The 17,500-nt window shown below is 56.3% G+C and overlaps 1 protein-coding gene across 1 annotated transcript in view; it reads right to left on the bottom strand.

Annotated features, from left to right (window-relative positions):
* Positions 1 to 8,772, bottom strand: part of ADAM15 (ADAM metallopeptidase domain 15) — a 54,581-nt gene extending 45,809 nt beyond the window's left edge. The window contains exons 1-2 of the mRNA XM_075610034.1: positions 8,748 to 8,772; positions 4,662 to 4,753 (exon numbers count right to left, since the gene is read on the bottom strand). Of these exons, the coding sequence (XP_075466149.1) occupies positions 4,662 to 4,753; positions 8,748 to 8,772 (117 nt within the window). The remainder of the gene's footprint in view (positions 1 to 4,661; positions 4,754 to 8,747) is intronic.
* Positions 8,773 to 17,500: the final 8,728 nt, after the last annotated feature.

The following is a 17,500-nucleotide window of genomic DNA, read 5'->3' as shown; positions in this document are numbered from 1 at the left end:
GAATGCACGCGTGGCCCCCCAGGACTCTCCGGCCGTGTAGGGGTTAAGGAGGCAGGATGCAGCTAACAGGAGGGTTTCACTCACCTCCGCGACCTCTCGCCCTTCTTCAATCAGACAAGAGAGCGGTAACATCCCCCCACTTCCTTCCCCCGGGGGTCCCGCGAGAAGGGTGATCCTGCGCTGGGCGCTCACGGGGCACTCGCTGGGAGGGAAACACTGACCCCCAATAAAGCCCTTTCTAGAGACCTGTGAGGTTTGGAAATCTCTGTATATATGAAGAAGAGACCTGTGAGGTTAGGAATTCTCTGTATATATGAAGAAGAGACCTGTGAGGTTTGGAAAGCGCTGTACATGTGAAGAAGAGACCTGTGAGGTTTGGAAATCTCTGTATATATGAAGAAGAGACCTGTGAGGTTTGGGAAGCTCTGTACATGTGAAGAAGAGACCTGTGAGGCACAATGCTGCGTGACACAATACCCCATGCAACACACGTCTCCGTGGCACAATACCCCATGTAGCACACGGCTGCGTGGCACAATACCCCATGCAACACACATCTGCGTGACACAATATCCCATGTAACACACGGCTGCGTGGCACAATACCCCATGTAGCACACGGCAGCGTGGCACAATACCCCATGCAACACGGCTGCGTGGCACAATACCCCATGCAACACACGTCTGCGTGGCACAATACCCCATGTAGCACAATACCCCATGCAACACACGGCTGCGTGGCACAATACCCTATGCAACACACGGCTGTGTGGCACAATACCCCATGCAACACGGCTGCGTGGCACAATACCCCATGTAATACACGCCTGCGTGGCACAATACCCCATGTAGCACAATACCCCATGTAACAAACGGTTGCGTGGCACAATACCCCATGCAACACACGGCTGCGTGGCACAATACCCCATGCAACACACAGCTGCGTGGCACAATACCCCATGCAACACACGGCTGCGTGGCACAATACCCCATGCAACACACGGCTGCGTGGCACAAAACCCCATGTAACACACGGCTGCGTGACAATACCCCGTGTAACACATGGCTGCGTGGCGCAATACCCCATGTAACACACGGCTGCGTGGCACAATACCCCATGTAGCACATGGCTGCGTGGCACAATACTCCATGTAACACACGGCTCCGTGGCACAATACCCCATGCAACACACGGCTGCGTGGCACAATACCCCATGTAACACACGGCCCCGTGGCACAATACCCCATGTAGCACACGGCTGCGTGGCACAATACCCCATGTAGCACACGGCTGCGTGGCACAATACCCCATGCAACACACGGCTGCGTGGCACAATACCCATGCAACACACCGCTGCGTGGAACAATACCCCATGTAACACACGGTTGCGTGGCACAATACCCCATGCAACACACGGCTCCGTGGCACAATACCCCATGTAACACACGGCTGCATGGCACAATACCCCATGCAACACACGGCTGCGTGGCACAATACCCCATGTAACACGGCTGCGTGACACAATACCCCATGTAACACACGGCTGCGTGGCACAATACCCTATGCAACACACGGCTGTGTGGCACAATACCCCATGCAACACGGCTGCGTGGCACAATACCCCATGTAATACACGTCTGCGTGGCACAATACCCCATGTAGCACATGCCTGCGTGGCACAATACCCCATGTAGCACAATACCCCATGTAACAAACGGTTGCGTGGCACAATACCCCATGCAACACACGGCTGCGTGGCACAATACTCCATGTAACACATGGCTGCGTGGCACAATACCTCATGCAACACACGGCTGCGTGGCGCAATACCCCATGTAGCACACGGCTGCGTGGCACAATACCCAATGTAACACATGGCTGCGTGGCACAATATCCCATGCAACACACAGCTGCGTGGCACAATACCCCATGCAACACACGGCTGCGTGGCACAATACCCCATGCAACACACGACTGCGTGGCACAATACCCCATGTAACACACGGCTGCGTGGCACAAAACCCCATGTAACACACGGCTGCGTGACAATACCCCGTGTAACACATGGCTGCGTGGCGCAATACCCCATGTAACACACGGCTGCGTGGCACAATACCCCATGTAGCACATGGCTGCGTGGCACAATACTCCATGTAACACACGGCTCCGTGGCACAATACCCCATGCAACACACGGCTGCGTGGCACAATACCCCATGTAACACACTGCTCCGTGGCACAATACCCCATGTAGCACACGGCTGCGTGGCACAATACCCCATGTAGCACACGGCTGCGTGGCACAATACCCCATGTAACACACGTCTCCGTGGCACAATACCCCATGCAACACACGGCTGCGTGGCACAATACCCATGCAACACACCGCTGCGTGGAACAATACCCCATGTAACACACGGTTGCGTGGCACAATACCCCATGCAACACACGGCTGCGTGGCACAATACCCCATGTAGCACACGGCTGCGTGGCACAATACCCCATGTAACACACGGCTCTGTGGCACAATACCCCATGCAACACACAGCTGCGTAGCACAATACTCCATGCAACACACGGCTCCGTGGCACAATACCCCATGCAACACACGGCTGCGTGGCACAATACCCCATGTAACACACGGCTCCGTGGCACAATACCCCATGTAGCACACGGCTGCGTGGCACAATACCCCATGTAGCACACGGCTGCGTGGCACAATACCCCATGTAACACACGTCTCCGTGGCACAATACCCCATGCAACACACGGCTGCGTGGCACAATACCCATGCAACACACCGCTGCATGGAACAATACCCCATGTAACACACGGTTGCGTGGCACAATACCCCATGCAACACACGGCTCTGTGGCACAATACCCCATGTAACACGGCTGCGTGACACAATACCCCATGTAACACACGGCTGCGTGGCACAATACCCCATGTAACACGGCTGCGTGGCACAATACCCCATGTAACACACGGCTGCATGGCACAATACCCCATGCAACACACGGCTGCGTGGCACAATACCCCATGTAACACGGCTGCGTGACACAATACCCCATGTAACACACGGCTGCGTGGCACAATACCCCATGTAACACACGGCTCTGTGGCATAATACCCCATGCAACACACGGCTCCGTGGCACAATACCCCATGCAACACACGGCTGCGTGGCACAATACCCCATGTAACACACGGCTCCGTGGCACAATACCCCATGCAACACACGGCTGCGTGGCACAATACCCCATGCAACACACGGCTCCGTGGCACAATACCCCATGTAACACACGGCTCCGTGGCACAATACCCCATGTAACACACAGCTGCGTGGCACAATACCCCATGTAACACGGCTGCGTGGCACAATACCCCATGTAACACGGCTGCGTGGCACAATGCCCCATGTAACACACGGCTGTGTGGCACAATACCCCATGTAGCACACGGCTCCGTGGCACAATACCCCATGTAACACACGGCTCCGTGGCACAATACCCCATGTAACACACGGCTCCGTGGCACGGAGACCAGGAGCTGCAGAGTTTTGCGCTCACAGCTTCAGAAGTTACTGATTAGAATGAAAGAGTGGTGGACGCAAGGATGTGCCTCCCAGCGGGAAAGATGGGTGGACCTGGAGGTGTTTCAGACACCAGGGCGGGTAGGAAATAGGCGAGGATTAGGGATTAATCCGGGCGTGTCCGGGATTATTGTGCAGCACGGGCAGACTAGGCGCTGCCATTTCTCCAATTCCCTTCACATTATTAGGAAGTGAGCGCTGGGTGTCCCCCTCCCCATACCCGTGTCCCCCCCTCCCCAGGCCTGTGTCCCCCTCCCCAGACAGCCGGACCCTCCCCTTTCCTCTCAGAATCATTGTTTCCCGGTGCCAGAGGAAGGGATCCTCCCGGTGAGGTCACGGCGCTCAGTGACACTGCGTCTGTGAAGTCTGCGGGCTCAGCGGCAGGAAATGCCTCCTCGCCGGTTCCTGCAGGGGCAGGGAGTCAGGAATGCAGCACAGGTCCCTGGGGCAGAACCACGGGGCAGGTTCCGGTGATGTAATGGCTGAGAGAAGGCTCCGGCCCGATCCTCCCCGAACAAAGCGGCCTCGGCCACTGCAGCAGCGCAACAACCCCGTCGTTGGGGGCTCAGAGAAATGGGGACACGCCGTCTCTCTCTCTCGAGGATTGTACGTGGGAGAGCCCTGCGAGACCCAAACACGGTTACCCCCACCTGCCTGCTGCACAGCCACGTTCCTAATGAAGCCACGGTTAGTGAGCACCGTCTTTTAGTGTAAGGTCTTCAGTGAAGGAATAAAGGGCCCTACCTACTAAACACTGCTATTCCATAAGACTCTGGCGCTGGCAGAGACATTCTGGCCCAGTCAGACCAATGGTCAGTAAGGAGGCGGTCAGCGATGGAAGGTGCTTTATGGAAAAGCATTGTTTAGTAAATATGGCACTATATTAAATGTTCTTATCAATGACCCATATCTCCTCCGCTGTATTTTACTTCCCACTGTACAGCGCTCTGTACATTGTTGGTGCCATATATGAATAAATAAGAGAAATCCCTGAACTCCACGGCTGAGGAAGAGTTTGTGTCTCATGCTCCTGAGATTAGGGGGTTTTGGGGCTGGCGGGACTTGTACCTTAGCAGCTTCCTCCAGGTTCACTCTGCGACCGTCTCTGCGGATATCCGGAAATATTTCCCAGAATGGAGTCGCCTCAACTGACCAAGGAACTGAAACGTAGAGAGAAAGAAACAGATCAATATCCGATCAATAACTTCCCTGTGCACAAGCAATATCCGATCAATAACTTCCCTGTGCACAAGCAATATACGATCAATATCTTCCCTGTGCACAAGCCATATCCGATCAATATCTTCCCTGTGCACAAGCAATATCCGATCAATAAGTTCCCTGTGCACAAGCAATATCCGATCAATAACTTCCCTGTGCACAAGCAATATACGATCAATAGCTTCCCTGTGCACAAGCAATATCCGATCAATAAGTTCCCTGTGCACAAGCAATATCCGATCAATAACTTCCCTGTGCACAAGCAATATACGATCAATAGCTTCCCTGTGCACAAGCAATATCCGATCAATAAGTTCCCTGTGCACAAGCAATATACGATCAATAGCTTCCCTGTGCACAAGCAATATCCGATCAATAAGTTCCCTGTGCACAAGCAATATACGATCAATAGCTTCCCTGTGCACAAGCAATATCCGATCAATAACTTCCCTGTGCACAAGCAATATACGATCAATATCTTCCCTGTGCACAAGCCATATCCGATCAATATCTTCCCTGTGCACAAGCAATATCCGATCAATAAGTTCCCTGTGCACAAGCAATATCCGATCAATAACTTCCCTGTGCACAAGCAATATACGATCAATAGCTTCCCTGTGCACAAGCAATATCCGATCAATAAGTTCCCTGTGCACAAGCAATATCCGATCAATAACTTCCCTGTGCACAAGCAATATACGATCAATAGCTTCCCTGTGCACAAGCAATATCCGATCAATAAGTTCCCTGTGCACAAGCAATATACGATCAATAGCTTCCCTGTGCACAAGCAATATCCGATCAATAAGTTCCCTGTGCACAAGCAATATACGATCAATAGCTTCCCTGTGCACAAGCAATATCCGATCAATAACTTCCCTGTGCACAAGCAATATCCGATCCCAATCCAGTACAGCTCGAGATCCAATATCATTCAAGTTCATGCAAATAATCAATAACACCCCAGTACATTATCAATATATCTATAACACAATAGCTGTCCTGTCCATAAATCTATTAAAATTCCAATGCGTGATCAATATACAATGAATAAAATCAAGTCTTCCAATGTCCGATCAATATACACGTGCATTGTACATATCCCTGTAATTCAGAACAGCAAAGCGAAGCCGCATTTCATTTACACTTAATATCTACTGAGAATGAACAGACGGCAGTGTAAAGCGGTGCCGAGTATAACCATATTCTCATCTGGGAATTCCCAAACACGCCCGATGGACACGCAGGACATTAATATCTCCCTATCCAATAAAAGGTCTTCCACCCTGCGGGGTAACTAACCGCGCCCCATCCACCCTGCGGGGTACCTAACCGCGCCCCATCCACCCTGCGGGGTACCTAACCGCGTCCCATCCACCCTGCGGGGTACCTAACCGCGCCCCATCCACCCTGCGGGGTACCTAACCGCGTCCCATCCACTCTGCGGGTACCTAACCGCGTCCCATCCACCCTGCGGGGTACCTACCCGCGCCCCATCCACCCTGCGGGGTACCTAACCCATGTCCCATCCACCCTGCGGGTACCTAACCGCGCCCCATCCACCCTGCGGGGTACCTAACCGTGCCCCATCCACCCTGTGGGGTACCTAACCGTGCCCCATCCACCCTGTGGGGTACCTAACCGTGCCCCATCCACCCTGCGGGGTAACTAACCGCGTCCCATCCGCCCTGCGGGGTACCTAACCGCGCCCCATCCACCCTGCTGAGTACCTATCCGCGCCCCATCCACCCTGCTGAGTACCTACCCGCGTCCCATCCAGCCTGCTGGGTACCTAACCGCGTCCCATCCGCCCTGCGGGGTAACTAACCGCGCCCCATCCACCCTGCTGGGTACCTAACCGCGTCCCATCCGCCCTGCGGGGTAACTAACCGCGCCCCATCCACCCTGCGGGGTACCTAACCGCGCCCCATCCTCCCTGCGGGGTACCTAACCGCGCCCCATCCACCCTGCGGGGTAACTAACCGCGCCCCATCCACCCTGCGGGTACCTAACCGCGTCCCATCCACCCTGCGGGGTACCTAACCGCGCCCCATCCACCCTGCGGGGTACCTAACCGCGCCCCATCCTCCCTGCGGGGTACCTAACCGCGCCCCATCCACCCTGTGGGGTACCTAACCGCGCCCCATCCTCCCTGTGGGGTACCTAACCGCGCCCCATCCACCCTGCTGAGTACCTATCCGCGCCTCATCCACCCTGCTGAGTACCTATCCGCGCCTCATCCACCCTGCTGAGTACCTATCCGCGCCTCATCCACCCTGCTGAGTACCTATCCGCGCCTCATCCACCCTGCTGGGTACCTGCCCGCATCCCACCCACCCTGCGGGCTACCTACCCGCACAAGGAGGGGGGGCAGCGCATCGTTAGGAGGGGGGCAGCTCATCGTTAGGAGGGGAGCAGCGCATCGTTAGGAGGGGGCAGCGCATCGTTAGGAGGGGGCAGCGCATCGTTAGGAGGGGGGCAGCGCATCGTTAGGAGGGGGGCAGCGCATCGTTAGGAGGGGGGCAGCGCATCGTTAGGAGGGGGGCAGCGCATCGTTAGGAGGGGGGCAGCGCATCGTTAGGAGGGGGGCAGCGCATCGTTAGGAGGGGGGCAGCGCATCGTTAGGAGGGGGGCAGCGCATCGTTAGGAGGGGGGCAGCGTTAGGTGGGGGGCAGCACATCGTTAGGAGGGGGGAATCGTTAGGTGGGGGGCAGCACATCGTTAGGTGGGGGGAATCGTTAGGAGGGGGGCAGCACATCGTTAGGAGGGGGGCAGCGCATCGTTAGGTGGGGGGGCATCGTTAGGAGAGGTGGCAGCGCATCGTTAGGTGGGGGGGCATCGTTAGGAGAGGTGGCAGCGCATCGTTAGGAGAGGTGGCAGCGCATCGTTAGGTGGGGGGGCATCGTTAGGAGAGGTGGCAGCGCATCGTTAGGTGGGGGGGCATCGTTAGGAGAGGTGGCAGCGCATCGTTAGGTGGGGGGGCATCGTTAGGAGAGGTGGCAGCGCATCGTTAGGTGGGGGGGGCATCGTTAGGAGAGGTGGCAGCGCATCGTTAGGTGGGGGGAATCGTTAGGAGGGGGGCAGCACATCGTTAGGAGGGGGGCAGCGCATCGTTAGGAGGGGGGCAGCACATCGTTAGGTGGGGGGAATCGTTAGGAGGGGGGAAGCACATCGTTAGGAGGGGGGCAGCGCATCGTTAGGTGGGGGGCATCGTTAGGAGGGGGGCAGCGCATCGTTAGGTGGGGTCGCTCATGCAGCCCTCTGACCCCCGCTCTCCCTCACATCTGGAGGAGCTCGGAGCTGGGAGAAGATGAGTCACGCTGTCCCTCACACTCAGGGCGTCTCATGGAAACATTCCCAGCAGCTGAGGGAGCGCTCCCTGGAGGCCCCACACAGAGCACTCGGCAGGGTCCCCTACACAACGCCTCTTAACGTTTTAGGGATTTATTTTATCTAAAGAGAATTCCGGCGCTCACAACGGGAGCGAGAAGTGAAACATCTGGAAAGGGAAGGAGAGCGGCGGAGTTAAAAAAAGTTACAAAGTTACAATGATTGAGACTTTTCTGATTCCTACGTTTGTGTAATTACGCCTCGCATTTCCTCCTCCGCCTGCGGAAGTTACCGTCACTTTATATACTGTAGCATGGTTTTTCCAGTCGCTCTGGGGAAATCGCTTGAACGTGTTGAAGAGACACAGGACGTATTTGCCCAGAGAGAGAGGAGGTTTGGGAAGGGTGATGCCTGGGTTATTTTTATCACTCATTTTTGTATCTTTTAATTTGCAGATTTTTTTTCATAGAGATGACCAGATTTGGCACGGGTTTTTTTCTAGGAAATGAAACATTGTGGTCTATCACAGGGAAGCGCAATCTTTTTTCCCCTGCACCCCCCTGCCATCTGTCCCCCTCTCCTCGCGCCCCCCCCCCCTCTTACCTTGATTCAGACGTACTGGCGTCATGGCATCACGTTGTCATGGCAACGTGGCGTCACATGCCCTCGCCGCGTTGCCATGGCGACGCGACACCAGGCGCGTCTGAATCAAGATAAGTAAGGTTTACAGAGGCCACGCAGCTCCCCCGGCATTCAGGTGCCTTCGGGAGGCGCGCGCGGGACCTCTGTAAACGCCGCGCCTCCCGCAGCAAGTCTCGCGCCCCCCCACTTTGCGCACCGCTGGTGTAGAGGGCCGGAAAGAAGCCTTACAAAATCTCTTAGCCCCAAGAGTTCCTTTTAGGATTCACTCTGGTTGGCCGTCCATGGGCGTTTGTATGTAACCTTAAATATATAACATTGAGGACAGGAACTGCCCCAGAGATTCCTGTGTTGATGCCAGGGGCTGCGTCCATGGTATGGACGACCGCGCGAACGCGTCCGCACGCTGAGCGATCAGACTCGGTCACGTGAGCGGTTCGCCCAATGGGGGCGAACCAGCTCCATGATGTCACTGGCACTCCCATAGATACGCCCACGGACGGCGCACGTACCTTGGCCAAGGAAAAGCCTTCCGCACGGGCGAAGTGTCTATGGACGCAGCCTTAGCGAGGATGGAGCACCTCCCTCCTGGAGTGCCCCTACGCAGGAGAGATGTGGGAGAGTATGGACGCCTCCTTACGGATGCCAGAATTAAAATGCCAAATGTATAGGGAGGTGATGTATGGTTTGTTTAGGGATCACTTGCAGGGTGGGTGCACAGGGGTGTTAATTAATGGGCTGGTTAATTACAGGTTGTGGATCACCCGCAGTCTTCTCCCCACAGAGTGGGTTCTCGTGCCTGTAACCTGTGCAGGGGAACAGGTTACAGAGCAGGTAAAGCAAACATAGCAGAGGGAGAGAGACAGGTGGGATATAAAGTCCCGGGGGGAAGATGGGCGGGTGTCAGATATAAGTGTGTAAATATCTTCTGTATACAGTGTAAATAAGATGTAAAATTGTATATTTTAATTTACGTTTGTTGCTTTTGTATTGATATGTTTGCAAAATTGCTTTTTTAGTAATAAAACATACCCTACTAGCCCTCACCGATCAGCCAGGGGCCCTCACCGATCAGCCAGGGGCCCTCACCGATCAGCCAGGGGCCCTCACCGATCAGCCAGGGGCCCTCACCGATCAGCCAGGGGCCCTCACCTCCCTAGCACCTTCTTGTCACACTGCAACAGGTGCCTCACACACAAAGCTGAACCTGTTAAGCCAACACCTGTCGGGCAGGGTGAGGCTGTACTCAGAGTGCAGTGGGGCGGAGACTCCGGCAGGGTGAGGCTGTACTCAGAGTGCAGTGGGGCGGAGACTCCGGCAGGGTGAGGCTGTACTCACAGAGTGCAGTGGGGAGGAGACTCCGGCAGGGTGAGGCTGTACTCACAGAGTGCAGTGGGGAGGAGACTCCGGCAGAGTGAGGCTGTACTCACAGAGTGCAGTGGAGAGGAGACTCCGGCAGGGTGAGGCTGTACTCACAGAGTGCAGTGGGGCGGAGACTCCGGCAGGGTGAGGCTGTACTCACAGAGTGCAGTGGGGAGGAGACTCCGGCAGAGTGAGGCTGTACTCACAGAGTGCAGTGGGGAGGAGACTCCGGCAGGGTGAGGCTGTACTCACAGAGTGCAGTGGGGAGGAGACTCCGGCAGGGTGAGGCTGTACTCAGAGTGCAGTGGGGTGGAGACTCCGGCAGGGTGAGGCTGTACTCACAGAGTGCAGTGGGGAGGAGACTCCGGCAGAGTGAGGCTGTACTCACAGAGTGCAGTGGGGCGGAGACTCCGGCAGAGTGAGGCTGTACTCACAGAGTGCAGTGGGGAGGAGACTCCGGCAGAGTGAGTGCATGATCAGACCTGTAGCAGGCAGGCAGACAGGCGCGTCCGTCCCTGAAACTCCGGGCTCCGCATGTCACTAGCTCTGCGGCTTCTAACACTTCTTACACTGTTGCTGCCAAGACAATGGCTCTCAGAGATTGTTACAGTTAGGGGCCCGAGTGCCTTATTGCCTAAGACCCCAGGTGGAAGCCGATAGGTGAGAGCATTACCACTGGCATCACAGGGTTAATATTGGACCTGTTATATACAGTAGCAAGAAGCAGTAGGACCGGTCTGATTCAAACAGTAAGTATTATAGACTAAAGCTGTAACATTCCGGGCATTACTGAAATCCCTGCTCTCTGATTGGTTAGAATTCTGGGCATTATTCATTCAGTAATGCCCAGAATTTTTGGCAACTTGCCAATTCCCCTTTCAGAGATGCTGGGAGATGCAGGACATGCAGGGGGTCGCTGAGGATTTGAAATAAAAAAACTGCCAACATTTAAAACTGCTAACAGTAAATATCTCTCCCGTCCCAGCTCAGGCTGCACCTCCGCTCCTCTCTCTCTCACAGCACGGCAGCATATGCAGTCTCTCTCTCACAGCACGGCAGCATATGCAGTCTCTCTCTCACAGCACGGCAGCATATGCAGTCTCTCTCTCACAGCACGGCAGCATATGCAGTCTCTCTCTCTCACACACAGCAAGGCAGCATATGCAGTCTCTCTCTCTCTCTCTCTCTCTCTCTCTCTCTCTCTCTCTCACACAGCACGGCAGCATATGCAGTCTCTCTCTCTCTCACACAGCACGGCAGCACATGCAGTCTCTCTCTCTCTCAGCACGGCAGCACATGCAGTCTCTCTCTCTCTCTCTCTCACACAGCACGGCAGCATATGCAGTCTCCTCTCAGCACAGCAGCATATGCAGTCTCTCTCTCTCTCTCACAGAACACGGCAGCATATGCAGTCTCTCTCTCAGCACAGCAGCATATGCCGTCTCTCTCTCAGCTGCTAGTGCTGTCAGAAGCTGGCGTCCCAAATAGTAACTTTGTTATTTGCAACAAAGTAATATTTATTCCACAACTTGTATAGCTTCTGCTAAAGTCATTTTTATTTGTCTTTTATTTAGTTTGTAGTTAAAAAACATTGTCCCCCCAACTTCTCTTCCCCATCCTCTTCCCCTCCCCTCCTCCCCCACCACTCCCCCTCGCATACCCCCACATCTCCTCTCCCCCTCACCTCTCACTTCTCCCCTCCTCCAACACTATCTCCCCCCTTTACCTCTGTTCTCCCCTCCTCCACCTCTATCTCCCCCCTTTACCTCTGTTCTCCCCTCCTCCACCTCTATCTCCCCCCTTTCACCTCTCTTCTCCTCCCGTCGCCTCTCTCGCTCCTCCCCCGTCGCCTCTCTCGCTCCTCCCCCGTCGCCTCTCTCGCTCCTCCCCCGTCGCCTCTTTCGCTCCTCCCCCGTCGCCTCTTTCTCCTCCCCCCCACCTCTCCCTTCTCCCCCCACCCCACCTCTCTCCCCCCACCCCACCTCTCTCCCCTCTCATTTGCTATTTTACTTCTTTTTCCTACACAGCTGCATCAGCGTAGTTCCAATTTATAGATCTTTACAAAAGTGTCTATTATTTATGAAATAAGCCTACATTTAGCCTATAATAGTAATAATCCCCTCAGAACAGGGCATTACTGGCCAATAATGCCCTGGCTGGGTTGCCTCGGCTTCGCCTCGGGCCTTCAACTCTTCCAGCCAGGGCATTATTGTTCAGTAATGCCCTGTTCTGAGGGGATTTTTTTGCTTAATTAAACATGAACTAAAGCAAAAGCGCTCACCCATGTAACACCTTCTCCTGGGCCATTGTGAACAGCCCATGGCTGTACGTTTAACCCTTTGCAGCCAGAGGGACCGGAAATGTACTCTACACCCACGGCCTGCACACACTTGTCTGGATATAAAAGAGTTAAATTACAAAATGCTAACTAATATGTCTCCTGCAGCTGCTGCAAACCTCTCTGGCACACAAGGGGTTAACTGCCGCTAGGGCTTCCCTCACAGACCTTTAAAACACACAGCGCTCTGATTGGCTCAGACTATCGCCATGGATACACTGACCTATCAAAACATCTCTCAGAATGTTCCATTGCTCCCAACTTAGGCCTGGGACATAGTGCCTTTGACAGTGCGGAGGCGCGCTGAGGCTCAGGGAAAGCGGTGCTTTCCCTGGCCTTACACAGCGCGCCGTCAGGGGGCGGGCCAGTGACGTCACGGAGCTGGTTCGCCTTCATTGGGCGAACCGCTCACGTGACCGGCCCTGCGCTCCGGCAAGCGGGGGAATTTCAAAACGCCGTGAGACACACGCTTCCCCAAGCGTGCCGATGCGTGCGCGAGCCCCTGCTGCAGCCGCTCTCATTGCGGCTGCAGGGGCTCAGTGCCGAGCAGCAGCACGGGTCAGCGCATAAGCGCATAAGCGCTGACCATGTCCCAGGCCTAACAGGGGGGTTCCGTGTGTGTGTGAGCGCGAGCGGGATTGTATCGGTCTCCCGGCCGCGGCGCTCGGGGAATACAGCCCCCCCATTTATATTCCCAGGAGCGTCCCAGAGCGGATAATGTGAGAGAAATAACCTGGGCTCTGATCCCCTCACGTTCCCGGGAGAAAAGAATCAGTCCAGTGCTGTTCTGTGACGCCCGCCCTCCCCCCTCCCTCTCTCTGCCTCCCCCCCTCTCTGTCTGCCGCCCCCCCCTCTCTCTCTGCCGCACCCCCTCTCTCTCTCTCTGACGCCCGCCCCCCTCTCTCTCTGCCGCCCGCCCCCCTCTCTCTCTGCCTTCCCCCCCTCTTTGCCTTCCCCCCCCCTCTTTGCCTTCCCCCCCCTCTTTGCCTTCCCCCCCCTCTTTGCCTCCCCCCCTCTTTGCCTTCCCCCCCCTCTGCTCCCCCCTCTCTCTCTTTGCCTTCCCCCCCCTCTCTCTCTTTGCCTTCCCCCCCCTCTCTCTCTTTGCCTTCCCCCCCCTCTCTCTCTTTGCCTTCCCCCCCCTCTCTCTCTTTGCCTTCCCCCCCCTCTCTCTCTTTGCCTTCCCCCCCTCTCTCTCTTTGCCTTCCCCCCCTCTCTCTCTTTGCCTTCCCCCCCTCTCTCTCTTTGCCTTCCCCCCTCTCTCTTTGCCTCCCCCCCTCTCTCCTTGCCCCCCCCCCTCTCTCCTTGCCCCCCCCCCTCTCTCCTTGCCCCCCCCCTCTCTCCTTGCCCCCCCCCTCTCTCCTTGCCCCCCCCCTCTCTCCTTGCCCCCCCCCTCTCTCCTTGCCCCCCCCTCTCTCCTTGCCCCCCCCCTCTCTCCTTGCCCCCCCCCTCCCTCTCTGCCTCCCCCCTCCCTCTCTGCCTCCCCCCTCCCTCCCTCTCTGCCTCCCCCCTCCCTCCCTCTCTGCCTCCCCACTCTCTCTCTGCCTCTCCCCCTCTCTCTCTGCCTCCCCCCCTCTCTCTCTGCCTCCCCCCCTCTCTGTCTGCCTCCCTCCCTCTCTGCCTCCCCCCCTCTCTCTCTGCCTCCCCCCCTCTCTCTCTGCCTCCCTCCCTCTCTGCCTCCCCCCTCTCTCTCTCTGCCTCCCCCCTCTCTCTCTGCCTCCCCCCCTCTCTCTCTGCCTCCCCCCCTCTCTCTCTGCCTCCCCCACCCTCTCTCTGCCTCCCCCACCCTCTCTCTCTCTGCCTCCCCCCCTATCTCTCTCTGCCTCCCCCCCTCTCTCTCTCTGCCTTCTCTCTCTGCCTCCCCCCCTCTCTCTCTCTCTGCCTCCCCCCCTCTCTCTCTCTCTGCCTCCCCCCCATCTCTCTCTGCCTCCCCCCCTCTCCTCTCTGCCTCCCCCCCTCTCTCTCTGCCTCCCTCCCTCTCTGCCTCCCCCCTCTCTCTCTCTGCCTCCCCCCTCTCTCTCTGCCTCCCCCCCTCTCTCTCTGCCTCCCCCCCTCTCTCTCTGCCTCCCCCCCTCTCTCTCTGCCTCCCCCACCCTCTCTCTGCCTCCCCCCCTTATCTCTCTCTGCCTCCCCCCCTATCTCTCTCTGCCTCCCCCCCTCTCTCTCTCTGCCTCCCCCCCTCTCTCTCTCTGCCTCCCCCCCTCTCTCTCTCTGCCTCCCCCCCCCTCTCTCTCTCTGCCTCCCCCCCCATCTCTCTCTGCCTCCCCCCCATCTCTCTCTGCCTCCCCCCCCATCTCTCTCTGCCTCCCCCCCATCTCTCTCTGCCTCCCCCCCCTCTCTCTCTCTGCCTCCCCCCCCTCTCTCTCTCTCTGCCTCCCCCCCTCTCTCTCTCTGCCTCCCCCCCTCTCTCTCTCTGCCTCCCCCCCCCGCTCTCTCTCTCTGCCTCCCCCCCGCTCTCTCTCTCCTGCCTCCCCCCCGCTCTCTCTCTGCCTCCCCCCCCTCTCTCATCAGGATATCCCGGCTTCAGACACAGCGGTCACCAAAATGATGTAGATGAAATAGTGAAGGTGCCTAAATTGCCCAGATTGGCAGCGGGGGCTCCCTATGTGCTGAAGCAGGGATATATTTATCAGAGAGAGTCCGGTTACCCTACAAAAAGAAGCACATTAGTGGTGCGCACCAAGGCTGGTACTCCGTAAAATGTAATGATATAATATAATACATTTCGTTAAAGTGTGTATGTTGAAAATAAACAATAACATTAATGAATGTGCTTCTTTTTGGAGGGTAATTGGACATTCCCAGCTACTCTCTTTCCCTGATAAATATATCCCTGCTTCAGCATAGGTGGCTCAATCAGTGGCTCAGTTGAGGACCACACACCACACACCACACACACACCACACACACCACACACACTCTGTAATATAAGGGAACTGACCCAGCCCCTCCCGCAGCACATCACATGAACTGAAAGGTTACAGTAATATCCTTGTGTATCCTTGTACCTCATTATCTCGCACTATTCTGATTAGAATGTAAGCTCTCCGGGGCAGGCTGTCCCTCGCACATTGTACTGCTCTTGTGTGTATTTCCCCTGCACATGTTCAGTGCTATTAACAAGTAAAGAACCAGGTTATTGCTATGAAATGTCCCAGCGTGTCATCCCCTACACCTGTGACAGGTAACTCGCCCATCAGAGCAAAGTGCACACTGACACACACAGCAGGACTGACACACAGACACGCAGCTGGACTGGACACACACAGCCACGCAGCAGGACTGACACACAGACACGCAGCTGGACTGACACACAGACACACACAGCCACGCAGCAGGGACTGACACACAGCCACGCAGCTGGACTGACACACACACAGCCACGCAGCAAGACTGACACACAGACATGCAGCTGGACTGACACACGGACACATACAGCCACACAGCCTGGACTGACACACAGACATATACAGCCCACGCAGCTGGACTGACACACAGACATATACAGCCACGCAGCTGGACTGACCACACGAACATACAGTATACAACCACACAGCAGGACTGACACACACACAGCCATGCAGCAGGACTGACGCACACAGCCACGCAGCTGGACTGACGCACACAGCCACGCAGCTGGGACTGACACACACAGTGGACACATACAACCACGCAGCCGGACTGACACACTGGACACACACCTGTCACACACACAGCCACATAAACCTGTCACACACACACACACACACACACACACACACTGCCCCCCATCCCGTCACTCACCCTCCTGTGCATGCCACGGGGACACATACACACACACACACGTCACACACACCTGTCGCACACACACATACACACACACTGCCTCCCATCCTGTCACTATCCCTCCTATACATGTCACGGGACACACACCTGTCGCGCACACACACCTGTCGCACACACACCTGTCGCACACACCTGTCACACACACACATGTCACACACACACCTATCACACACACACCTATCACACACACACCTGTCACACACACACACACTGCCTCCCATCCTGTCACTATCCCTCCTGTGCATGCCACGGGACACACACACGTCACACACACACACACGCACACGCACACGCTACCCCCCATCCCGTCCACTCACCCTACAGTGTCGGTGCATACCATGGGGGTCACACACACCTGTCCACACACACGCTGTGGTGGTCGGTGCATGCCGTGGGGGTCACACACACACCTGTCCACACAGAAACACACCTGGTCACACACACACACTCCCCCCCCGGTGTCGGTGCATGCCGTGGGGGTCACACACACACCTGTCACACACACACACCCTGTCCACACACACACCTTCTGGTGTATGCCGCTGGGGTCACACACACACCTGTCACACACACACCTGTCACACACACACCCCCCCGTGGTCGGTGCATGTTGCGGGGTCACACACACACACCTGTCACACACACCTGTCACACACACACACACACACACCTGTCACACACACACCTGTCACACACACACACACCCTCCGGTGTCCAGTGCATGGCACGGGGGTCACACACACACACACCTGTCACACACTCACCCTCTGGTGTCGGTGCATGTTGCGGGGTCACACACACCTGTCCACACACACACACACCTGTCCACACACACACACACACCTGTCACACACCTGTCACACACACACACACACACACACACACACACACACACACACACACACACACACACCTGTCACACACACACACACCCTCCGGTGTCAGTGCATGGCACGGGGGTCACACACACACACCTGTCACACACACACACACACACACACACACACACACACACACACACACACACACACACACACCTGTCCACACACACACACCCCTCTGGTGTCAGTGCATGGCACGGGGGTCACCACACACCACCTGTCACACACACACACACACACAACACCTGTCCACACACACACACCTGTCCTCACACACACACACCTACACACCTGTCACACACACACACCCCCTC

The sequence above is a fragment of the Ascaphus truei genome, chromosome 7 (assembly GCF_040206685.1).
Source record: "Ascaphus truei isolate aAscTru1 chromosome 7, aAscTru1.hap1, whole genome shotgun sequence".
Classification (NCBI taxonomy): Eukaryota; Metazoa; Chordata; class Amphibia; order Anura; family Ascaphidae; genus Ascaphus; species Ascaphus truei.
This window is presented reverse-complemented; position numbering and strand designations above follow the sequence as displayed.